This window comes from Rattus norvegicus, chromosome 12 (assembly GCF_021556685.1).
Source record: "Rattus norvegicus strain SHRSP/BbbUtx chromosome 12, alternate assembly SHRSP_T2T, whole genome shotgun sequence".
NCBI lineage: Eukaryota > Metazoa > Chordata > Mammalia > Rodentia > Muridae > Rattus > Rattus norvegicus.
The window spans coordinates 52842110-52866849 of record NC_141545.1 but is presented as its reverse complement, the minus strand read 5'-3'; the positions used below and the strand labels follow the sequence as shown (position 1 = coordinate 52866849).

General features: G+C 45.1%; 2 protein-coding genes and 1 long non-coding RNA gene across 17 annotated transcripts in view; 2 read left to right on the top strand and 1 right to left on the bottom strand.

Moving 5' to 3' along the window:
• Window positions 1-1900: 1900 nt before the first annotated feature.
• On the bottom strand, window positions 1901-11919 carry Hscb (HscB mitochondrial iron-sulfur cluster co-chaperone). Of its 11 annotated transcripts, none has more exons than XR_015634097.1 (7): window positions 11659-11908; window positions 8991-9087; window positions 8609-8703; window positions 7452-7596; window positions 4535-4685; window positions 3602-3649; window positions 1910-2042 (listed from the first exon to the last, which is right to left on the bottom strand). XR_015634097.1 is itself a non-coding variant. In XM_087578999.1 (7 exons), the coding sequence occupies exons 1-6, from the start codon at window positions 11889-11891 to the stop codon at window positions 3646-3648; spliced, it is 720 nt and encodes a 239-aa protein (XP_087435125.1). In that variant the 5' UTR covers window positions 11892-11908; the 3' UTR covers window positions 1910-2042; window positions 3602-3645.
• Window positions 5230-11820, top strand: LOC148002381 (uncharacterized). Its single transcript, XR_015634923.1, has 2 exons — window positions 5230-6149; window positions 10775-11820. It is a non-coding gene; the product is annotated as an uncharacterized LOC148002381 (long non-coding RNA).
• A 197-nt stretch (window positions 11920-12116) lies between the features above and the next one.
• Window positions 12117-24740, top strand: part of Chek2 (checkpoint kinase 2) — a 32455-nt gene continuing 19831 nt past the window's right edge. Inside the window, exons 1-6 of one of the 5 annotated variants that reach the window (XM_087577544.1) lie at window positions 12117-12143; window positions 12560-12682; window positions 13343-13677; window positions 20193-20317; window positions 20406-20553; window positions 21346-21436. In XM_087577544.1, the coding sequence (XP_087433670.1) occupies window positions 13350-13677; window positions 20193-20317; window positions 20406-20553; window positions 21346-21436 (692 nt within the window). In that variant the 5' untranslated portion in view covers window positions 12117-12143; window positions 12560-12682; window positions 13343-13349. Of the gene's footprint in view, window positions 12210-12559; window positions 12683-13342; window positions 13678-20192; window positions 20318-20405; window positions 20554-21345; window positions 21437-24740 lie in introns of those variants that run through there. The other 4 variants (XM_087577541.1, XM_087577542.1, XM_087577540.1 and 1 more) reach the window with 4 other exon arrangements.

Genomic DNA, 24740 nt, shown 5'->3' with positions numbered 1-24740 from the left:
CTTTCTAAAGGAGTTAACTGGTTAGAACGTCCATGGTTTTGGAAGGCTACACGTCCAGAACCTGGGCTTTCTTTAGTTCCCTGACAGTCATTCCTTGCCCACCAGTGTGAGACTTAATGTTCTGTGACTAGCACAGGAAAACCTTTGGGAATGGATTAACAAAACTGTGGTTTCAACCAACCAAAGGACTCAGAGGGCTATCAGACGGCACCTGAGGCCTTTCTCTGCGGCAACGCCTTATTAATGTTTCTGAGACCAATGTGGAAAGAGCTTTGATTTATGACTTTGTTCCTTTTCTATAAAAACTTCATGAAGCCGCTACCGCATTGGAACATGGAATCTGGGGTAATTTGGATCTGTGTTCCTAGGCCGTGCTCATTCATATTTGAATAAACTCTAACCCACTTTGATGTGAGTTATGCTTCTGAGGTAAGGACTAGGCAGCATAAAACACGGCTGCTGTTACAAGATTCATTCTTGTTTGTCTTTTGCTCTTTTATATCCCTGACCTTTTTTAAAATTTGAGATGGGGATAACACTATCTGGAAGGAGAATCCTAGGTGGCCTGGCTTGTTCCCAAACAGAATTGCCAAGGTTGCAGAATGAAGTGGGTTATACATCTCCTGAAGGCCAGGCCACCAGAAAGTTGCTGTGGTTGTTGGGTAGAGGGAAACTCACTGCTCGCCCTGCCCTGTTGTCTGTTTCATACTCTCCTCTCCGGCCACCCGCCTGTGCTACAATGGAAGAGCTCTGCAGTTACGCTAGAGCTCCTGTACCCAAACCAAAGTTCATCCCGAGGGAACCATATAGATCACGGGTGACCCTAAAACAGTTCGTAGGAAAGTCAGCACCCAGCACGGACAATGACGCCCTCAGGGCTCTTATAAATATTACTTTCAGGGGTTTTACCCTATTTAGACCATACAGTTCCCAAATAAAAGAAACACATCTTTGAAAGCATTAGAGCTGGACAGATACCAAATCTCTGTGTTTGTCTATTCCCGATATCATTTGCCGAGCCACACCTGGACTGTTCTCACGGCCATGTTCTCACAATCCACCCACCCCACGGCACCTTTCCCCTCTTCTTCCCCCTTGTGGTCCATGCCCCAGACCCCAAGCCTTGGACCTGAGGCCCCAGCTAAATCCCTTCTGCCTAGGTACAGGCTGCTGGCATCTTCATTAACCAATTTTGGATAACTTGGAGGGGGGCAAGGTTTACACAACAAAAGCTGGTATACATGATGATCTGCTCATCTTTGATCAACCAGATCTTGGGGTACAGAATTGAGCATCTGAATACAGCCAGTGCCAGACTCCTGCTGCTGTGTAGATGGACTCCTCTTCCTTTCCTTCAGCTCTCCCCACCTCTACACTCTTAGGCCCTCGAGAGCCCTGAAAGTCACATGCAGTTGGGGCAGAAGTGCATGCCACTGGCTGGGGCGGGGGGGGGGGGCAGGTGGATACTACGGAATGTCAACAGTTAATAAGCTGAGCTATGGTGACCTTCTGCAAGCAGGCACAGCTGAACTCATGAAGATGGTGTCTATCAGGCTCAGAGGACAGAGGTACAGCAGATCAAGTGGGCCTCCACTCCACCCTCCCATCCCCTAGCCTAGGCTAGGCGCCTGCTATATCACTTATCCGATAAATAACTGAGCATGCAGGTTCTGACAGGTGCCACACACTTTGCCAGCCCTTAGTATCTGAGCCATCAACTGAATAGAAATCACATAAATGGTCAAAGTCTGTGTATTCTCTTTGCTTCTTTCTCTGTGCTTTCTGTGGGAATGGGGTTCAAAGCCACGGGCTTCCATATTCGAAGCAGCTGCTGTGTCTCTGAGCTATGCCTGTGTCTCTGAGCTATGCCGCAGTCCCCAACATCGATTTCCAATTAGCAGAAGCCGGAAAAGAAATACAAAGTTTATTTTTAAAACTTTAAGTTAGCAACTAGAGAGGGTTCTTGCTTAACTTGATCTTTTCTTCTATGTTTGAAAAGTATCTCATTTTTGTAAGAAGTTCCTTGGCTTTTTCAAAATCACCTGAAATACACAAGAGATAATGAGATCAGGAAATAATAGAACCCAACTCTGGCTTCCGAGGCAGCCGGATCAAAGGGCCCGGAGGCTGGTGGCTTCACTTAAAGGTGAGTGTGCCCTACAGCAACATTTGCCAAAGTCTAGGTATATTTTTGGCTGCCGTCTGGGGAAGTAGAAGTGAGACCTACTGGGTGAAAGCCAGGGACGCTGGGAAAGATCTTAGCCTCCCCCCAGAAAGAACATTATTTCATAACTGTCAGTCAGGTTGAGGAACTTCAACCTAGGCAAACATAATGCAGCCTTAAAGCTAAAGTCAAGGTCATTTGTAGCCAACCCTGAGAGTATTAAATATTAAAAATGATCAATAAATGTAATGCATTCACCACTCCAGCATGTGGCTGCTGGCAGTGCACTAAAGCACCGTTGGGAAGCAGAGGCAGGCGGAGGTCTGAGTTCAAGGCCCGTCCTCCGGTCTACAGAGTGAGTTCCAGGACAGCCAGAGCTACACAGTACAACCCCGTCTTTTAAAAACCAACCAACGGAAAAAGATAAACTAGTATATAGGAGATTTAGAGAACCTACAAGTAGGTTTGCTTAGAGGATATCAGTTATACAGAAGCAAACTCTAGCTGGTCTCCCACACCAGACCACTGTTCAGGACCCATCTAGGCAAGTGTGGCAGCTCATGTTTTCAAGCCTAGCCCTTAGGAGACCTTAGGAGACAGAGGCAGGCAGATCTCTGTGAGTTGAGAACAGCCTAGTATACATACAAACTTAGCCAGGGCTATAGACAGAAAGCCTGTCTCAAAAAAACAAAACAAAACAAAAAACCCCAAAGAAACGAACAATAACTATCACTACCACCACCACCAAAAACAACCCCCAAATCCAAGCCAAGGCCCCATGTGCCCTGGGTTTCTCCCTTTTTGTGTGCTTTGTTGCGTCCTGCTCACTATTCCCCAGTGCTGTCCGCATTTTCTTTTTGTAAAAGACACTTTATTAGAAATGTGAAGTTATTTAACATTTACTGAGTGGAAGGCATTTCTGTGAACTCTCTAACCCCAAGAGAAAGCCTCAGTGATGGTTGAAAACTTCTAACTTCAGGTCCAGGCAGTCCAGGGCACCAGGCACACATGCGGTACACATACACACATGCAGGCAAAACACATATACATTAATAAAAATAATTAAATGAAGAAAAAAATAAAATAAGGCTAAAAGGTCCAGTGGATAAGGCATGTACTTTCTCTGAGTCTGACAACCCGAGGGACTTCATTGTGGGAGAAGAGAGCTGACTGTTGAAAACTGTCCTCTGATGTCCTCATGATGCCCACACACATACACACTAAATAAATGTAATTCTGGGCTGGAGAGATGGCTCAGTGGTTAAGAGCACTGACCGCTCTTCCAGAGGTCCTGAGTTCAATTCCCAGCAACCACATGGTGGCTCACAACCATCTGTAATGGGATCTGATGCCCTCTTCTGGTGTCTGAAGACAGCTACAGGGTACTTATATATAAATAAATCTAAATAAATGTAATTTCAAAAAGAGATGGAATACCTTGTTCAAAAGCTCTGTTTATATTGTCCGTAAATTCTTTCTGTTTAGCTAGAAGAGAAAAATAATTATTTTAATTTTTCTATCTGAATAAACCTACAATCATAGTAAATAAATAAACGTATGAAGATAACATTTTGTGACCGTGCTACTGTATACAGAAGGACTTGGGTTTAAGGTTTTACAACCTTTGCCCTTTTGTGGTGCTGAGGGCTGTACCAAGGCCCTAGGCATCCCATTTGGTCTCTACAACGTAGCCACACTCTCAGCCCTTGCCTCCTTTTGACACAGGGATTCACTGTGTTGGCCAGACTGGTCTTGAACTCACTATTCTCCTGCCCCTCTCTCGACTGCTGGTACTGTAGGCAGCCTCCATCATGCCTGTCTAACAGCTATTGTTAAATGCAGCACCTACAGGCCTTGTGCACGTTTTCACCCGTGGAAGGTCTGTGGGGAGGGGAATGAGGGGGATAGACATAGTCTGGATAAATCTCCTTTAAATATCCTGATGTTGAAAGCTTGACCGGTGACCTGTGTTGCCAAAAGGTGAGGCGGAGCCTGGTGGGAGGAGCTTAGGACATTAGAGGCCGGTCCTGGAGAGGAGTCCTGGGACCTAGCCTCTGTTGTTTCTCTCTTGCCACATCCCCAGGAGCAAGTGGGACAACCATGGACTGAACCCCTAAAACTGCGAGTCAAGAGAAAGCTTTTCTCTTCATTTCCAGTACTTTCTTACCTTGAGGGAAAGAGAATCAACAGGCTTGGTCAGGGTGAGCTTTGCCTCTCTCTGCAGAGCAGTCTAACCCTCTACCATCATGGCGTTTTGTTTGTTTGTTTGTTTGTTTGTTTTTTTCGGAGCTGGGGACCGAACTCAGGGCCTCAAGCGCTCTACCACTGAGCTAAATCCCCAACCCCCCCCTTTTTTTAATCATTTATTACCAAGTGTTTAGAAAACCAGTAGTGACTTGCATAGCCAACCAGGAAAATGAGAACATCTCCATTCCATCATATTGGAGAAGAGGAAGTGCCAAGGGCAACGCAGGTGCTGCGACTTCACTCCCCCATGGCGGCTCATTACAAAATGAGGGTTCTACAAATACGCAAAAATGATAGTTACAAAGATGTAACTGTCACTGCTCACCTTTTCTCTTCTGATACTTATGGTCAGGGTATAAAGTCAGGTATTTATGTCAACTTGACGCGAATTAAGAGTCATTTGAGAAGAGGAAATCTCCATTGGGCTATAGGTAAGCCTGTAGGGCATTTTCTTTTTCTTTTTTTTTTTTTTTTTTAAGATTTATTTATTATAGATGAGTACACTGTAGCTGTCCTCAGATGTGCCAGAAGAGGGCATCAGATCTCATTACAGATGGTTGTGAGCCACCATGTGGTAGCTGGGATTTGAACTCAGGACCTCTGGAAGAGCAGTCAGTGCTCTTAACCGCTGAGCCATCTCTCCAGCCCCCGGCATTTTCTTTTTAAGAATGATTTATTTTGGGGCTGGTGAGATGGCTCAGTGGTTAAGAGCACTGACTGCTGTTCCAGAGGTCCTGAGTTCAAATCCCAGCAACCACATGGTGGGTCACAACCATTTGGAATGAGATCTGATGCCCTCTTCTGGTGTCTGAAGACAGTTACAATGTACGGAGCCAGAGTTACAGACAGTTGTAAGCTGCCATGTGGGAACTGAACCCAAGTGTCCAGGAAGAGCAGCCAGTGCTCTTAAGTGTTGGCCATATCTCCAGCCCCAGGGTAGTTTCTTAGTGTTTGATGGGGGAGGGCATAGCCCATTGTGGGTAGTATCCCTAGGCAGGTGGGTCTAGGGAGAGATCTCTAAGCTCAGCAAGCCAGTGAGTAGCATTCCCACATGGCTCCTGCCCCAGCATCCCTCTGTGATGGACTGTTATTGGGAAATGTAAGTATAAATATTTATTTCAATAAACCATTTTCTCTCCAAGTTGCTTTTGATCATGGTGTTTTACCACTGCAATAGAAACCATAACTATGCTAATCCTCAACACTGTGAGAGGGTCTCATTCAATTAAGTAAGGGTATTGTGTGTGTGTGTGTGTGTGTATGTGTATGTGTGTGTGTGGGGATCTAAGGAGAGGACCTCTGCTTGAAGACAATATAACAGAGTGGCACCCCTGTAACTGCAGCACCGAGGAAGGCAGGAGAATCAGTTTAAAGTTGCCCTTAGTTCCAATAGTGAGCTTAAGGTCAACCTAAGATACACAGGACTATCCAAGACATACACAAAAAGACAACAAACCCAGTGAAATAGAGGGTGGGTAAGCTCAGTGGTTGAGCACCTACCCAACCAAGTTCTTGGTTTATATCCCTAACACAAGAAAAATATTCAGGACTGTGACATAAAAATCCAACCTGGCTGGGCGGTGATGGCGCACACCTTTAATCCCAACACCCGGGAGGCAAAGGTAGGTCTCTGAGTTTGAAGCCAGCCAAGGCTACAGAGTAAGTTCTAAGACAGGTAGGGCTACATGGAGAAACCCTAACTCAGAAAAAACAAAACAGGGGTTGGGGATTTAGCTCAGTGGTAGAGCGCTTGCCTAGGAAGTGCAAGGCCCTGGGTTCGATCTCCAGCTCCGAAAAAAAGAACCAAAAACAAAAAAAACAAAAAAAAAAAAAACCAAAAAACAAAAATACAAAACAATCCAACCTTAGTTTTTGGCCTGCTGTTCTGTTCTATTAGTGTGTGTGTGTGTGTGTGTGTGTGTGTGTGTGTGTGTGTGTGTCTGTGTGTGTGCAAGTGTTGTCAAGGTCAGAAGTTATCTGTCTGTTGTCAAGGTCAGAAGTTATCTGTCTGTTATTCCTCAAGGACCATCCACTTTTTAAGAAAATTTTTAAAATTACATTTACTTAGAGAGAGTACATGTTTGTGTGTGTGTGTGTGTGTGTGTGTGTGTGCGCTGTCCATGTCACAGCCCCTATGTGGAAGTCAGAGACGATGTGTGGGAATTGTGGGGTCTGAACTCGAGTCCTCATGGTTGTGTACCAACCACATATGTACATAAGCAGCTTATGACCCCAGGTCTTGCTCTGTAGCTTCTCTGTGTGTCAGCCTCCACACAAGCTTGGGCCAGTTCTGTGCAGTAACTAGACCCATCCCCTGTGGATTTTCTAGAGATGACTGTGGGATGAAACAGAAATGTCGAGGTTAGGGGGCTGGGGATTTAGCTCAGTGGTAGAGCGCTTACCTAGGAAGCACAAGGCCCTGGGTTCGGTCCCCAGCTCCGAAAAAAAGAACCAAAAAAAAAAAAAAAAAAAAAAAAAAAAAAAAAAAAAAAGAAATGTCGAGGTTAGGTCAGAAGGCAGAAGGTCAGGGTTTCAGTGCTTGCTCTGCTGCAAATCTGGGGGCATTTCTACCAACTTCTACCAACTAGCCAGCTCGTTTTCCTCCTTAGAGATAATGACAGCCTCTACATAATACCCCGGATAGAAGCAATTGTTGCAATACTTGGAGTATGATTATACTCTTGGTTAAGTCTATCTTCCAAAGTCAGTTCTCACATGACAATGAGGGCCAACAAGTGTTTGTCTGTCTATCTGATTTTCTTTCTTATTTCTCTTTTTCTTTCCAAGATTTATTTATTTTATTTATATGAGTACACTGTCACTGTCTTCAGACACACCAGAAGACACTGGATCCCATTATAGAGTCACCATGTGGTTGCTGGGATTTGAACTCTGGACCTCTGGAGGAGAAGCCAGTGCTCTTAACCCCTCAGCCATCTTTCCAGCTCCCCAACAAGTGTTTTCCTTCTTATTTCCCCTCTACTGTGGTCAGGTCTCCTTGGGGGAAATAAAACATATCTGTTAGCATTTTATCCTTTACCTCTGACAGTGGCTTCTACCTCTTCCATGGCTGCCTCACTTTTGGCGTCTGCGAGTTTTTCATTGATTTCCATGATTTCCACAAGGAACTGACTGTCTGTTCTATAATCTGTCCCTTCAGGAATTTCTATTCCTTGGAGCTTTAGCTATTGGGGAGGGGAACAAGGAAAAGGAGTTTGGTTAGGAAACACCCAGGGTTATATAAATCCCGTTTACTCCTTCAGAGTACATTGGTACTCATGGTGGGGGGTGACCTTTGAGTATCAGGTAAGATGGAGCCCAGAGCCTAGTACATGCTAAATATGCACTGTATCACAGAGTCCCAGGTCCAGCCTGGGAAACTTGAGCTGTCCTAGCAATAGTGAGCGCTTGTACAGGACCGCACTCTGCTGCCTGCAGCCGGGCGCTGGGTGGTCACGCCTCTCCTCAGGCGTTAAATGTTTATAAACATTCTCTTCAGTTCTAAAATGGTCTAGGTGTTCCTGCAAAAGAGGCTCTACACGTACTCTTTATCATCAGATTTATAGAAAAGAGTTAAAGCACTGCAAACGGGGGGTGGGGGTGAGGGTGGGCGGTGGGGTTAGGATATGTAAAAGGAACCAGGCCGGGTGGTACACGGCTGCATCACACGTTACTCAGTAGGCCAAGGCAGGAAGATCACATGTTAAGTCCGGCCGGGGCAGCTGAGCGAGACCGGTTCAAAAGGTAACAAGGCAGCTGGGGATATACTACAGTGGATTCAAAACCTGGTACCATCAAAGCAAACAAACAAACAAGCAAGCAAACAAAAGAAAACCCAGTATTGGTCATGCAGGGCCAAGGCACAGTTCAGAGCACTTCCTTAGCCCGAGGCACTAGGTTCAATACCCAGCACTGAAGGAGAAAAAAAAAAAAAAAAGACTAGAAAGGAGCTGGATGTGGGTGCGGTGAAGCAAGAGAATTAATAAGTTGGAGCCAGCCTGGGCTACAACGGTGAGATTTCTTCTAAAGGAAACACACAAAAGATGGATGTACAAAGAATGCTAAGAAAATTATATTGTATAAAACCTTTTCCTTTCTTTCCTCTCCTGTAGTATTTTTGAGGTAAGTATCATTAGCTTCCTGGACTAGGCCAGGTCTCATACAGAGGAGTCCCAGACAGATGGGTTGAGAAATCACCTTACAAGATATAGTCCTCTGCTCACGGGGGCCTGAAGAGTCTTGTAGGCATCATTCACCAGGGTCGAATGCTTCTCCGAGAACCGTTTCTCAGTCTGCTCATAGAGGTAAAAACAGTTTTATTATCACCAGAGCCAGTCAGGCTGGTGTGTTTTTGTTATCTGGGAAGCCAGATAAAAGCCGGGAGGAAATGACATCTTTGGGGCCTGCCTGTCTAGGGGCAGGCTGCCACAGGGTGGAGCTAGCAGTCCAACTCTTTTCCAGAGTAACGGAGCGACCCACCCAGTTGTGCACATACATGGGGGATAGTATGCAGGCGCGCATGTGTGTGTGTGTGTGTGTGTGTGTGTGTGTGTGTGTGTGTGTGTGTGTGTGTAAATACCTGAGACTTTTGGCTGAAGAAATCTGGGTGGACAAGGCGCTGTAGTTGCTGGTACCTTTGTTGAAGTTTCCGGATGTCAACCCTGAAGGATTGGTTGCTGGAAGGAAACCAGATGTTATTCATGTAACAAAAGAGTAGTTTCACCAGCTATTTACTAGGGGCTGGTCTTGCTCTTGGGGAGGGTATAACAAGCACATAAACGAAGGCTGCTTTTAAGACGAGGTAGCTGTAATGAAGGGAAACGGAACAGGCTCGGGAGAGGTGGTACAGGTATGACATCTGAGAGGAACCGGATGAGCAAAGATCAGAAAGGGACATTAAGGGAGACACTGAACTGACTGGAAGGTCTGACAGCTTGACACATTAAGGGATAAGGTCGGTGTAATGCATGGTAAGCTCTCAGAGGGTCGGTCTCTGGCATGTTGGGCAAAGACTTTAGCACCAAGCCACTCCCTTCACTCTTCCTGACTACCAGACCTCTTTTTACTTAAAAAAAAAAAAAAGACTTATTTATTTATTATATATTAGTACACTGTAGCTGTCTTTGAATACACCAGAAGAGGGAATCAGATCCCATTACAAACGGTTGTGAGCCACCATGTGGTTGCTGGGAATTGAACTCAGTGCCCTTAACTGCTGAGTCATCTCTCTACCTCTAAGACAGATTTTTTTTAACTAAGGTACCCAAGTTGACTTGGAAATCACTCTCTGTATATCCCAGGCATGCCCAGATTTGCAATAAATCTAATTTAGCCTTCTTTTAGGTGGGATTACAGGTCTGTCACCGGGTCTGGTCTAGAGTGTGTGTGAGAGAGAGAGCGAGAGCGAGAGAGAGAGAGAATCAAGATCTTGTGGATTTCAAGCTGCTATGTAGCCAAGTTTACCAGCTTAACTTAAAAAAAAAAAAAACCCAAAAAACAACAACAACAAAAAAAACCTAGGTGTTGCTCAATTGCCCAGGGTTGAAATTTTTGATACTCCTTTTTCAGCTTCCTGAGTAGTTGGACTTATAGGTAGAGACTACTACACAGGCCATTAATACCTAGAAGCACGTCTTTTATTTTTTGGTCTTTTTTTTAAAGATTAATTTTTTTTTATTATATAAGTACAATGTTGCTGTCTTCAGACACAGTAGAAGAGGGCATCAGATCCCATTAAAGATGGTTGTGAGCCACAATGTGATTGCTGGGAATTGAACTCATGATCTCTGGAAGAGCTGTCAGTGCTCTTAACCACTGAGCCATCTCTCCAGCCCCTTTTTTGGTCTTTTTAAAGCATAGTATTGGGATTTGAACCCAGGCCTTGGCTAATGCAAGGAAGGTTTTTATCACCAAGATAAAGTGAGGATTCTGCACTCCTTTCTTCTCAGGGAGTGATTCAGACTGACTCTGTGTAGTCTGCAGCTGGGTAGCCCAGATTGCAGGATGAAACCTGAACTCCATATTTTCTTGTTTTTGTCTGGAGGTTGGAATTGCAGGTGTGTACAACCACAGCTGGCCCTCCCATTTTACTTAAATCTGCTCATACTTCTCATATTTCTGTACCTCTCCAATCTTTCCCAGGTGGGAGTGGGTGTGGGGGAGGCAGGGATGGAGCAACGGCTCAGTGGTTAAGAGAATTGACTACCTTTCCAGAGGTCCTGAGATCAATTCCCCGCAACCACATGGTAGCCCACAAACATCTGTAATGGGATCTGATGCCCTCTTCTGGTGTGTCTTAAGACAGCAACAGTGCACTCATATACATAAATCAAAAAAAAAAAAAGAGGGGGTGGGGTGGGGCAGGTAAAGTACACTAAACACTTCTTGGTCTCCCTCAAATCTTCAGCCTGAATTAAATTTTCGTTTCTTGAGACAGGGTCTCACTGCTTAGCCTATGTTTGGCTCCCATGTGTGACCCTTCTCCTTTAGCCCCTGAATACTGGGATTCCGGATATAGGCTATTACACTTGGTTTGCTTTGTTCTTAACTGCACTTGGTTTTTGAGACCAAGTCTCATGCAGCCCAGAGTCTCATCAAACTTGTCTTATATAGCTCAGGTTGCCCTCAAATCCTTTTGAGTGCTGGACCCACAGGCATAATACCAACACACCTGGCTTGTTTTGTTTTTGCATTTTCCGTTAAATAAATAATTTATTTGAGATGTTCCCTATTTTTGTGGTTGGCCTCCAACTGGGGAATCCTGCCATAGTCTAGCATGCTTTTAAACCCTGCATTGGTGAGTCGGAGGGGGGCGGGTGACGAGTTCAGGGTGACGCTACGTTTTAATAAACCCTCCCCTTTTCTGCTCCCTTGAGTTTAGCCAATGTATTTCCCTTTTCCAGAAATCCCACCCCTCAAAACTCCCTAAAATGTAAACTCGTCCGTTTCCGTTTTTTGAAGTTTAAAAACAAGGCCCTTGTAGCAGAGGCTAGTCTTGGATTCCTGAACCTGTGTCTTCCACTTCTCAAGTGCTTAGATCACAGGCATACCTATGACCTATATACTTATCTAGCCTTTTAGTTGAATCAGTCTCCGCAAATTGTCTAAGCTAGACTTGAACTGTGGTCCTTCTGCCTCAGTTCCCACGAGCTGGCTGGAAATTACAGGCCCGCAGACGCCGCCCCAAGCCTTGATCTCTAGGGTTACGAAGCCTGAGCCGCCCTCCAGTCACACCGCGCCGCCTGTACCAGTTCATGAGGCTGAAGTAGTCCCGAGTGGGGTCAGGAGGCTGCAGCGCGCGGCAGTGTGCGCAGAAAAACTCATCCCCACGCCCGGCTCCCATCGCGCGGCCGCAGTTCCAGCATTGCGGCTCGATGCTCTTTCCCGAGGCGGCATTGCTGCTCAGCAGGCTCCTACCAAGGAACCTGGCCAGTCGCACCTCCCACACGCACAGCAGGGACCGAGCCCTGCAGCTCCACATTCGTAAGGCCGCCTGCTGGCCCGGGTTACCAGACCGGAGAAAAGGGAAGAAAGTGGCTCGCTGCTGATTGGCTAGGGAGCCGAGGAGGCGGGACCAGCTGCGGGAAACCAAGACGCCGAGTCCCGTTTTGGAAGCTAAACTACAACTCCCAGAAAACCTAGAGGCTGTGCGGGGGAAGCCACCTTTGGGCTTTCTTATTGGTCCTGCCGAGGAGGAAGGCCTTTTGATTGGCTGAGGGTGGAGTTTGTATCGGTAGGTTTAGCGCCACACCACTGGCTGCGGCTCTGGAGTGTTTGTAGCTCTTGGTGGTCTTGGGCGGTGAGTCATAAGTGGGGAACTTTCTGTTTGAGTGTTTGAGGATTCGAATACCGTTCTCCGGTTATTTGTGCAAATGGGCCCTCCGCAGCTTCCGCTTTGTCTGCTTACTCGTGCGAGCGAGGGGGCGCTGTGCATAGGCAACCCTTTCTTTTTATCTGCCCTTCTGGGGGGAAGTTCACTTTCCTTGTTACTTGCGAGCTGAAACAGGTCTGGACACATAGGAAGGTACAACGCTGGGCTGTTTGGTGCCAGAGCGAAGTAGTTTTCATAACGAACATTATAAATGTTCATGCCAGCCCCTAGATTGCTTTTTCCCAAATACCAACTGAGAACCCAATCTTCGCTGCTAGGCTCTGCAGGAACTGAAGAGGGTACGTCAGCGTACTCAGCATACGTGTGGGGTAGGATGGCAAGGAATGGATAGGAGACAACCAAACAGCATCTGTACATGAAGGAAGATGGTCTAACGCTTTGTAAGTGGCCTCTGTAATTCTATTCATAATCCTGGGATTTTGCTGTGGTCACTTTTTTTTTTTTTTCACCCATCATTGGGCCTGCCTTTCTTTTTAAGGTGGTCATAATGTGCCTGTTCCTTTAAACTTTTATTTAAAAAAAAAAAAAAATCACGTGTCTGTGTCTAAGTTTGTGCAGTGCACACGGGGGCCAATAGAGGGCACTGTATCCCCCAAGAGCTGGAATTACAGGTGTTTGTGATCCTCTGGTTGTGGGTGCTGGGAATTGTACACTTTTAACTGTCTTCAGTTTGGATGTTTGACGATACGGGAATGGGATCCAGTGCTTTGCATCTGTTGGAGAAAGGCTCCACCATCTACCATTGAGTTATAGCCACATACCTAATTTTTGGGTAAAGATTCACTTTACTTTTAATTATGTTATGTGGGTGGGAATGTATACATGCTCTGGTGCTTGCAGAGGCCGAGATCTACTTCAGATCCACCGGAGTTGGCGTTACAGGCAACCTTGAGCTGCCAGACTAGGTATAGAGAACTTACTGAACTTGGGTTTTGCAAGAATAGTATATGCTTCTTCCTGCCCAACCAATCTGTCCAGCTTCCGTTCTTTACTCTTGAGTCCTGAGCCTTGTTCCTTATTGTTGGATTCGTGCTCTCAAGGTCGGATATGAAGAGTCATCAGTCCCACGGCAGCACCTCCTCGAAGGCTCATGACAGTGCTTCCTGTTCACAGTCTCAAGGCGGCTTCAGCCAGTCCCAAGGCACCCCCTCTCAGTTGCACGACCTCTCACAGTATCAGGGTGCATCCAGTTCCTCCACCAGCACAGTGCCATCCTCCAGCCAGTCCTCCCACTCCAGCTCTGGGACCCTGAGCTCTTTAGAGACAGTGTCTACTCAGGAACTCTGTTCTATTCCTGAGGACCAAGAACCGGAAGAGCCTGGACCTACTCCTTGGGCTCGGCTATGGGCTCTTCAGGATGGATTCTCGAATCTAGGTAAGGCACTTGGTAATATAATATATGGTGCGTTGTCGAGAGAAACAGTCAGGGAAGGTGATTAGGTTGTTGTAGCAGAAACCTCAGGGCCCCTGTAACTGGCTGTGGTGGAGAGTGTCTCCTCCTGGCTGCCACTTCATACTGAGGATCAGATTTGGGCCTCTCGCATGGTAGAGAGGTTTTAGACTAAGCTATCCCTGGCTCCCTTATCTTTATTTTCAAATAGAATCTTGTTAGATTTCATAGGCTGGCCTCAAATTTTTTTTAAAATTTTCTTCAGAGAAAAAGGTCCCATGTTGTCCTGGGTTAGCCTTGAACTCACTACGTTGCTCAGCCTGGGTAATGAACTCTTGGTCTTCCTGCCTCTACTTCCCAAGTGCTGGGTTTATAGGCACACATTACCAGGCTCTACTCATTGGTGAGACAAGGAATTCTGCAGCCCAGGTAGGCTTGGGACTCACGATGTAGTTCCTTGTGACCTTGAACTTGCATTGATCTTGTCTTAGTTGGGATTACACATGCCAACCACACGTGGTTCAAATTTATTCATTTGAATGTGGATTTCCAACTCATCCTGAGCTAGTTTGGAAAGATACTTGTATTAGGGTTCACTAGAGGAACAGAACTGATAGAATGATGTATGTGTATGTATGTATGTATGTATGTATGTATGTGTATATATGTGCATATATGGGGGCTAATTAGAGTGGCTTACATTGCTGTGGTCTAGCTAATTCAACAATGGCTACCCATGGGAGGTCTAAGAATCTGGTAGTTGTTCAGTCCACAAAGCAGGATGTCTTAGCTGGTCTTCAGTATACATTAGAATCCTGTAGGAGTAGGTTCTAATGCTAGCGGAGGGATGAACTTGCCCGTAAGAGTGAGTTCAAGCTGGCAAAGAGAGAGCAAGCCTCCTTCTTTCCTGTCCTTTATATAGGCTGCCAGCAGCGGTGGTCCAGGTTAAAGGTGGATCTTCCCACCTCAAAAGATCTGGATTAGCGCAGATGCGGTGGTACCAGGAAGCAGGGGCAAAATGAGCTCTGAGTTTGAAGGTAGCCTGGGAGTTCCAGGATTGCCAGGGCAACATAGAGAAACTCTGTCTCAAAAGAAACAAACAAACAAACAAAAAACCAAACAAAAAAATCCTCAACAAAACAGAACAAAGCAACCCCAAACTGGGGAAAGGGGGGTGTCTATTAGATCCGTTTATACAATATGGTCCAGGTCATCCATTAATAGTTCTCTTCATGATGGAGAGACTTAAAACCTAGTAGCTGCCCAGTGCACAAGTCTCAGCGGTGCCAGTTTGGCACCGGCAGCCTGGAGGGTTCCTAGAGAGCTGCTGATCTTCACTCTGTAGTGGAGAGAAGTGGCAAAGGAAAGTTGCAGAAATAATGAAACAGACGCACTTACCAGCGAGAAGCGCAGGCAAGCAAGCAGGCAACCCTTTCCCCCTCGGACCTTTCTGTCTTGGCTCATAGAACGTGATGCCCCACTCTGTTGTAAAGTCTCTTCCTTCCAGCTGATACTGCGCAGACCCACCCAGATTTCTGTCCCTTAGTTTTCAGATTCAGTCAGGTGGACAGTCGAGGTTAACCATCAATCACACTTACTTTCTCATGTCCCCAGGCCGGCTGTTCTCACCTCACCTCCTGGATGAAAGGTTGTAGATGAGGTAGTGTACTCTGTTGTGTGTAGTTTCTACTATCCCACTTTAGTCTCCAATCAGAATGTGCTACCAGCTTTTGCCCTGGTTCCCTTGGAGCCACAGATGAAAGGCACGCATGTGGCACGTGTGTGCACATGAGACACACACACACACACAAGCTTATTTTTAATATGCTTTTTAGCACAATGGCTGGACACTTCTAAGCCTCCCGCAGCTAGTGTGCCCTTCCCGCCAGTACTCCTGGCTAAACACTAAACACTCAGCTTAGCTGCCTGGTAACCTTCGCAGGTACCCCAAATGTGCCCAAATGTGCCTTCGTTGCAATTCTAACCTCCTGCCTGCTGCCCCAGACACAGTCGGGGAACGGGCCAATGGCCACTCCACCTGTGGTCTCACATGGCTGGTGGCTCTCTCTCCCTCCAAAGCATGGTTAATCTCTTTCCTCCTCCTGAATCTCTTAAGACTACCTGGTGGAACCAGGGAAGTCCTGCCCTTTCAGCCCAGCCATTGGCTGCTAGCATCTTTTTTTTTTTTTTTTTTTAAAGACTTATTTATTTATTATTTTATGTATGTGAGTACACTGTCCTCAGACACACCAGAAGAGGGCATTGAATCCCATTACAGATGGTTGTGAGCCACCATGTGGTTGCTGGGATTTGAACTCAGGACCTCTGGAAGAGCAGTCAGTGCTCTTAACCACTGAGCCATCTCTCCAGCCCCGGCTGCTAGCATCTTTGTTGATCAATCAAGAACCAACTGGGGAAAAGGATCTTCAGCGTTCACACACAGATTCCCAATCAAAGCATCAGAACCATTCTATAGTACCTGGCAAGAATGATCAGTTAATAACCATGTTGTCTTCAATCTATGAATGTGGGGTATCTTTCCAGAAGTCAACTTTCAGTTTCTTTGTACAGAGCCTTGTACATTGCGATGTACTCGATGTACTCGTGATCCTCCTGCCTCTGCCTCCTTCAGCAAATCCTACCGGCGTGCGCCACCACAACCGGCTGTACATTGCGATATACAAGTCTTAGCTCTCTCTTTTTGTTTTGTTTTATGATACTCATCTACTTGCTGTGTAGATGAAGCTGTCTGTGAACCCCGAAACCTCCAGCCTCAACCTCTTTTTTTTTTTTTTTTTTTTTTGGAGCTGGGGACCGAACCCAGGGCCTTGCGCTTCCTAGGCAAGCGCTCTACCACTGAGCTAAATCCCCAACCCCCCAGCCTCAACCTCTTTAACACTAACTACAGCTGACTTTGCTTATTTGGGAGACAAAGCCTTGGTTTTTACCCTGGCCTAGCTTGGAACTCACTAAGTAGATGACTCTACCCTTGTACTCACAGCGGTTCTGCCTCAGGCTCCTGAATGCTGGGTTACAGGTGTGAGCTGTAGACACCAGCACTGCTACACCTTGCTGCTACTTTTTGATCATTTTTGACTCTGCATTTATATAAGAGACACTGGCTTGTAGTTTTCTCGTGTTGTCTTTGTTACTAAGGTTTAACTGGCCTCAGAATGAGTTGAAAAGGTTCCCTTTTCCTTTCCTTCCTTGCCTTCTCCCCTCTTCTTTCTTTTGTTTCTGTTCTCAAAACAATTCTTTTGTCTTTATTTCTTTTTGTTTTCTTGAGTGTTTCACATGGAGCCCAGGCTGACCTCAAACTGTTTATGTAGCTAAGGATGACCTTGAACTTCTGGTCTTCCTGACAGTACCTTCTGCATGCTGAGGTTACTGGTGTGCACCACCATGCCTGACTGTGGATCTGTCCCTCCTCCCTTTTTTTCCCCCTGGAGATAGTCTCTGTACACAACCCTGGTTGTCTTGGAAGTCACTATGCACACCAGGCTGGCCTTGAATTCTCAGAAGTCTATATGCCTCTGCCTCCCAGTGCTGGGATTAAAGGTTTGTGGAACCACCAACCTGCCTGCAGCTACACTGTTGAGTAAGATGTTCACAGCTGTCCTGGTGGATGTCATGTTCTAACGGGGAAAGTCAGGAAGGTTTACAGAGAAGTATAACAAGGGATCGTCTTTGTAGAGTAACAGAGCAGGACTTTCTTGTGATGATCAATGAGGTGGTGAGATGTAAGAGGACGATGTAAGTCCAAACTCATCTTTGGCTTTAAACACAGAGGGAGAGAGGAAATGAGCTGTTTGAAGTATTGTCTGACAGTATTCCTCTGGAGAAGTAAACATGTCTGCTCACCCCAGGTAGAGAGATGTGATGATTTGTATATGCTCGGCCCAGGGAGTGGCAGTATTAGTAGGTATGCCCCTGTTGGAGGAGGTGTGGCCCTGTTGGAGTAGGCATGGCCTTGTTGGAATAGGTGTGTTACTGTGGGTGTGGGCTTTAAGACCCTTATCATAGCTACTTGGCAGCTAGTCTTCTAGTATCCTTCAGATGAAGATGTAGAAGTCAGCTCCTCCTGCACCATGCCTGCCTGGATGCTGCCATGTTCCTGTCTTGATGATAATGGATTGAACCTCTGCACCTGTAGGCCAGCTCCAATTAAATGTCATCCTTATAAGAATTGCCTTGGTCATGGTGTCTGCTTGCAGCAGTAAAACCCTAACTAAGAAGCTGATGACAGGGGTTGGGGATTTAGCTCAGTGGTAGAGCGCTTGCCTAGGAAGTGCAAGGCCCTGGGTTCGGTCCCCAGCTCCGAAAAAAAGAACCCCAAAAAAAAAAAAAAAAAAAAAAAGAAGAAGAAGAAGCTGATGACAGAACAGAGTATTCATAGCACTAAAGTTCACCTTGATGTACAGATGAGCTCTCTTGGGGTTACTTACAGGAGTATGGGTGAGGGATTACTTAGAGGAACAGACTCAGAGACCACTGCCTCACCAAAGCCCACCCCAGCATGGGTGACAGCTTTCAAAGCTGGGGACCTGGAGCACACTGCACAGCCTACAGGCAGCTCACTGGGCTGGAGGTTGTGCAGCCCTGTGTCCTGATGGATCAGTTGGTCTGAACCTCTTCCAGGCAGCTCCTCTGGTGTGTTTCTCCTAGGCAGGTAGGTGGTCTAGGCTGGTCTCTGCTTCTTGCAAGCGGTGTGGCTAGTCTGAGTGTCTTCTCTGCCGCTTGTCTGGTTGTCTATGTGACTCGAGGCAGTCTTCACTGCTTATATAGTCCTGGGGAGGGTGGACTTAGTGAATCTGGTCCAAAGCAATTTTTAGTTGTTTGTTTGTTTTGTTTTTTTTTGTTTTTGTTTTTTGTTTTTTTGTTTTTGTTTTTGTTTTTTTTGTCTTGTGGAGTCTGCCTGCAGGATGGAGTCATTGCATCTCCCCTTTAGAAGAACCTACTGTTTCACCCATAGATCGTTTCTTAAAATATCCTCTTGTTACACCTTCCTTTACTCATCCTATCTTAAAGTGTCTTCTTCCAAAATGGAAGCTTTTCGGCTCTGAGGAAGCTGTTACACAATAGGAATATGGTATGCCTGGCTTGTTCGGGCAGTGAAATTGAGACCAGCGGAGCTGGGGGTAGTTAGCAAAGTGGAGAAGCATCGTGGAGGCAAGTGCCTAGAACTGAGCACCTGGTAGGACATGAAGATTGTAGATTTTGTACTGAACATAATAGGAACCCTCAGGAAGGTAATGTATGCAGGTAACTACCTATTTTTCAAAATCATTAAAAACAAAAAACTATTTGAGAAGCTTTTTGAGAAGTCCTGTTTTGGTTTTTCAAGACAGGTTGTTTTTTGTTCTGTACAGCCCTGACTGTCTTGGAACTCACTTCACTCTGTAGACCAGGCTGGCTGCAAACTCAGGCATCCTCCTGCTTCTGCTTCCTGAGTGCGGGGATTAAAGAGGTGTGCCACCGCTGCCTGGCTTATGCAAGGAGTCTTAATGGCTGCTCCACATTTCATGGTCATGTGTAAGCCATCAATTATGTAACCTGTGTTACAGCCTGGTGTTGTGGCACATGCTGTAATCGTGGCACTTGGGAGTATCAGGAATTCGTGGCCAGCTCAGATACATAGCAAGTTCGAGTCCAGCTGGGTTACGTGAGACTCTCTCAGAGTATGAGTGAATAGAGCTGGAATGCAGCTCAGTTGGTAGGTCATTTGCCCAGTGTGCACAAAGCTCTGGGTTTTATCCCTAGCCACCACATAAGTTGGTACTTGATGGCAAACTTAGCATTGGGGAAACTGAGGCAGAAGGATTAGAAGTTTACCATCATTCTTGGCTACCTAGAGAAGTAGAAGCCAGTCTGGAGGGTACAAGACCCTGCCTCAAAATACCAGGGTCAAATAATCACATAGCAAAAAGCCTAAAACAAGACAAAGACATTGTTGTATAATTATATTCCCCACCCCCACCCCCATCTCCTTTTCCTTTCTTTCTTTCTTTTTTTTTTTTTTTAAGATTTATTTATTATATACGAGTACACTGTAGCTGTCTTCAGGCATTACCAGAAGAGGGCATCAGATCTCATTACAGATGGTTGTGAGCCACCATGTGGTTGCTGGGATTTGAACTCAGGACCTCTGGAAGAGCAGTCAGTGCTCTTAACCACTAAGCCATCTCTCCAGCCCCCAACTCCTTTTTCTCACTGGGGATTGAACCCAAGACCTTGAATTTCCTAAGCTTGCATTGTGCAATGACTTATACCCCAGCCAGTGTCCCCTAGTATTAAATACAAAATTTTGATATCAAATCTACTTTTGATCATCTTTTTACACACTGCTGTTTTGACAGCATCTTTCTGTGCAGGCAAGTTTCTTGAGCTTGTCCTGCGGGGGCTCACATGTACACCACTGCACAGAATTAGACCCTTCCTCCAATTAGTACTATCAAAGCATGTTTGATAACGTTCTCTGCTGTGTGTTTGCGTATTAACAGACTGTGTTAATGACAACTACTGGTTCGGGAGGGATAAAAGCTGTGAATATTGCTTCGATGGACCACTGTTGAAAAGGACGGATAAGTACCGGACTTACAGCAAGAAGCACTTTCGCATCTTCAGGGTAAGTGGCCGTTCTCTACTCAGAGTTGTTGCTTCTGGGGTGTCTAGCACTATTAAATCCTGCTGTCAAATGAAATTTTCTGTTTTAGGAAATGGGCCCTAAGAATTGTTACATTGTATACCTAGAAGACCACAGTGGAAATGGAACCTTTGTAAATACAGAGCTTATCGGGAAAGGAAAACGCTGTCCTTTGAGTAACAACTCTGAAATCGCACTTTCACTGTGTAGAAATAAAGGTAAATGTTATTATCTTGTGGTTAATGAGCTTTTCTTAGCTCTGTAAAGGGGAATTTTTTGTGTCTCTACGGATTATGCTTTAAACCAGCCAAATTAAGTAAGTTAACATTTGATACCATTCAAGGGTTAACTCCATTGCCTGAGTTGTGGTGTTTTTTTTTGTTTGATTTTATGTTTTGAGACAAGGTCTTACTGTGTGGCTGACCTAGAATTCTCTATGTGGACCAGGGCGGCTTTGAACCCTGCCTGCCTCTGCCTGCTGAGTACTTATTTTGTGTTGTTTAGGTGTTTGTGCATTTGTGTAGGTGTGGAGGCCAGCAGGTAATGTAAAGTGTCTTACTCTCATCTCTACCTTTTTAATTTACATTTATTAATTGTGTGTGCGCGCGCACGTATGTGTGTCTGTGTGTGTGCGAGAGAGAGAGACAAAGAGACAGATGCAGAGACAGAGAGACAGATAGACAAGAACAGAGAGACAGACAGAAAGATTTGTGTGTGCATGTGTGTGTAGGCTTACATGTTACAATATGCCTGTGGGGTCGGAGAACAACTGTTATGAGTTGATTTCCTCCTCCACTGTGAGTTCTGAGGACCAAAGTGAAGTCATTAGACGTTACATAGCAAGTGATTTTTTACTTACAGAACTATCTTTTTGCCCCCGGAGTAAAAAGGATTCATTTTGTATTACACGATGAGCGTAATTCTCTGTCTTATACCCTGTGTGTAGTTAAACTTGTGAACCAGGTTTGTAATCGTGAATTAACGAGCCCATTTCTGTCCTTTCTTCTCAGTTTTTGTATTTTTTGATCTGACTGTAGATGACCAGTCAGTTTATCCTAAGGAATTAAGAGACGAATACATCATGTCAAAAACTCTTGGAAGGTAAATTATTTTCCTTTATGTAACAGACTAAAACTCCTTTTTCCCCTATGGGTTCTCACGGGTTAGTGTTTTGATACCTGACTTTATAGCCTTATTATTTATCCTGTAGCTGTCGAGCTTTGTGATACACGTACTACTGATTTATTTGATAATGATCAGTTTAAATAAACTTTTTTTTTTCCTTATAAATTTTAGTGCTGGGATTAGCCTGTGCCATGAGGCTTGGCTTCTCTGATAACTTCTCGTGTGTAGTCTATGTGTTTGCCTGTGTGAGGATTGTGTGGATAGTTCTGGGGTCAGTATTAGTGTCTTCTCCAATGTTGCTGGAGCGTTCTGATGGGATGGCAAGGCCTAGAATGTCCTGCTCTTCACCACCCCAGCACTGGGATTAGAGACAAGCTTTTAATGCGGGCGCTGAGTATCTAAGCTCAGGTCCTTATGCTTGCCTAGCAAACGTTTTATAGGCCAGGGTATCTTCCCATCTATTTCATTAGTTATTTTCTTTCTTTCTTTTTTTTTTATTTTGAAGATTTATTTATTTATTACATGTAAGTACATTGTAGCTATCTTTAGACACACCAGAAGAGGGCATCAGATCTCATTACAGATGGTTGTGAGCCACCCTGTGGTTGCTGGGATTTGAACTCAGGACCTCTGAAAGAGCAGTCAGTGCTCCTAACCGCTGAGCCATCTCTCCAACCCTCATTAGTTATTTTCAACATGGGGTTTTATTTTGTTGTTGTGTCTGGCCTACAACTCAACAGAGATTCTCCTGCTTCTGCCTCCCAAGTGCTCTGATTAGGATGGGCACCGCCATGTCTGGCTAGCCTGTCTTTTCATGTAGCTTACTCTGGCCTCAACCTCACTGTACAATCGAGGATGAGCTTGAATTCCGGATACTCCTTCCTCTACCTCCCAGACGGGATTCCAAGCCTGCCTCACTCTGTCTGACTAGTGATGACTTCTGAAAAGCAGCTTTTAATGACCTATGAGTCACTGTGTGTATGCTTGTGCGCACACCCATGCCACAGTGAGTACGTGGAGGCCAGAGGACAATGCAGGGAACAGTTCTCTCCTGTGTGGGTTGATTGATGCTTGATGGTAGATGCCATTGTGTGCTGAGTAATCAAATTGATCGATCGTGATTGGCCTCCTTTTTTTTTAAAGGTTTATTATATTTATAGGAATGCATTGTAGCTACCAGAAGAGGGCATCAGATCCCATTACAGATGGTTGTGAGCCACCATGCAGTTGCTGGGAATTGAACTCAGGACCTCTGGAAGAGCAGTCAGTGCTCTTAACAGCTAAGCCATCTCTCCAGCCTGTGCTTGACTTCCTTTTTTGTTTGTTTAATATTTGGGAATGCTAGTGTTCAAATCCAGGACACTCTGTGTGTTTGGTAAAGTGCTAGACTATTGAGCCTTATGCCTGATTAATTAAATTCCAAAAACACAGATGGTTTATCATATTTATTCCTTGGTTTTTGTTTTTTTTTTTTGTTTTTTTTTGTTTTTTGTTTTTTGTTTTGTTTTTTTCTTGAGACAGGGACTCATAGCGTAGACTGGTGGCATGAACTCACTGTGTAGCCCATGAACTCACGCTGTAGTCCACATTGACCTCAAACTCATGGGCAGTTCTTCTGTCTTACCTCCTGAGGGGTACAGTCATTAGCTTCCATAGTCAGTGTATTTCTTTCTTTCTCTTTTTGTATTTTTTTTTTTGCCAGTGTATTTCTTGTTAATTAAAATTTATTTAATTACCTCTCTGTGTGTGTGTGTGTGTGTGTGTGTGTGTGTGTGTGTGTGTGTGTGTGTGTGTAATGTGTATACTGTGGTATGTGCGTGGAGCTCAGAGGAAAGGCTTCAGGAATTTTCTCCTGCCATAGATTCCGGCGATTGAATTCAGGTCAGCATGCTTGTCCTTGTCCTAACCTGTTGCTGTAATAAGCATCACAATCGGAACCAGCCTGAAGAGGAAAGGGTTTATCTGGCTTACACATCCTGATCACAGTCCCTCACTGAGTGAAGCCCAGGCAGGAACCTGGAGACAGGAACTGAAGCAGAGACTGTGGGGGAGTGCTGCTTTCTAGTCTGCATCCCAACGGTTTGCCCAGCCTGTTTTTGTCTGTAATCCAGGACCACCTGCCTCAATCACTAATCAAGAGAATGCCTCACAGACTTGTGTAAAAGCCAACGTGATGGAGACACTTTTTTTTTCCTGTTGTGTTCCCATCTTCTCAGATGGTTCTAGCTCAGCTTTGTTTTGTTGACAAAAACAAAACAAAGTAAAACCAAACCAAACCAACAAACAAAAAAAACAGTACAATTGGTTCCTCATCAACTTGACATGCAAACGTATCTCTTTCATAACCATTCTTTCCTTGTTTGTACCCAAGATTTCATATTAATGCTGACGTCATGGGCTGCGGGTGGCGATGCATGCCTTGTACTTGGGAGGCAAGTGGCTCTTTGTGAATTCGAGGCCAGCCTGGTCTTCATAGTGAGTTCCAGGACAGCCAGGACTATGTAGAGAGACCCTGTCTCAAAAGAAAAACCAAAACCAAAACAAAACCCCAAAATAACAACAGCAACAATAGCAAAACAAACAAGAATTAATATCACAATGTGAAACACAGTCCTTTTTTTTTTTTTCAAGTACCAGTCTTTTTTTTTTTTTTTTAAAGATTTATTTATTACATATAATGTACACTGTAGCTGTCTTCAGACACACCAGAAGAGGGATCAGATCCCATTACAGATGGTTGTGAGCCACCATGTGGTTGCTGGGACTTGAACTCAGGACCTCTGGAAGAATAGTCAGTGCTCTTAACCGCTGAGCCATCTCTCCAGCCCCACCACTGTCTTTTAAAAAGAGAATTTGGGACTGGAAAGTGAACACTTAGCAAGTAAGAACACTGGTTTCTCTTCTAGAGGACCCAAGTTCGATTCCTGGTACCTGCATGATGACTCATAACTGCCTATAATTCTGTTCCAGGGGATTTGATACCTTCTAGTCTCTGGGGTACTGCACATTGTTGCACAGACAGGAAAAGTAGCCATGCATATAAAATGAAATTGAGAAAGAAAATCTCAGCAGTTTAAAAGTTCAAGTTCTCAAAAACAATCAAATTGTCTTAACTGCGGGCTCCTGTTAAAATGTTTTTTATTACTTTAAGAAAGAACCGGGTTGGGGTTGGGGGTTTAGCTCAGTGGTAGAGCGCTTGCCTAGGAAGCGCAAGGCCCTGGTTTCGGTCCCCAGCTCCGGAAAAAAAAGAACAACAACAACAACAACAAAAAAAAACAAA

Bases quoted from the DNA above. Each gene is read 5' to 3' on its own strand.
- Hscb (XM_087578999.1), bottom strand. From the start codon at position 11,891: ATGTGGAGCTGCAGGGCTCGGTCCCTGCTGTGCGTGTGGGAGGTGCGA. The intron at 8,704-8,990 runs GTATTTACACAC...CTCTATGAGCAG, and splicing joins TCTTCAGCCAAAAGTCTCAG to ACTGAGAAACGGTTCTCGGA. The intron at 7,597-8,613 runs GTAAGGTGATTT...CCTCCCCAATAG, and splicing joins TGAGCAGAGGACTATATCTT to CTAAAGCTCCAAGGAATAGA.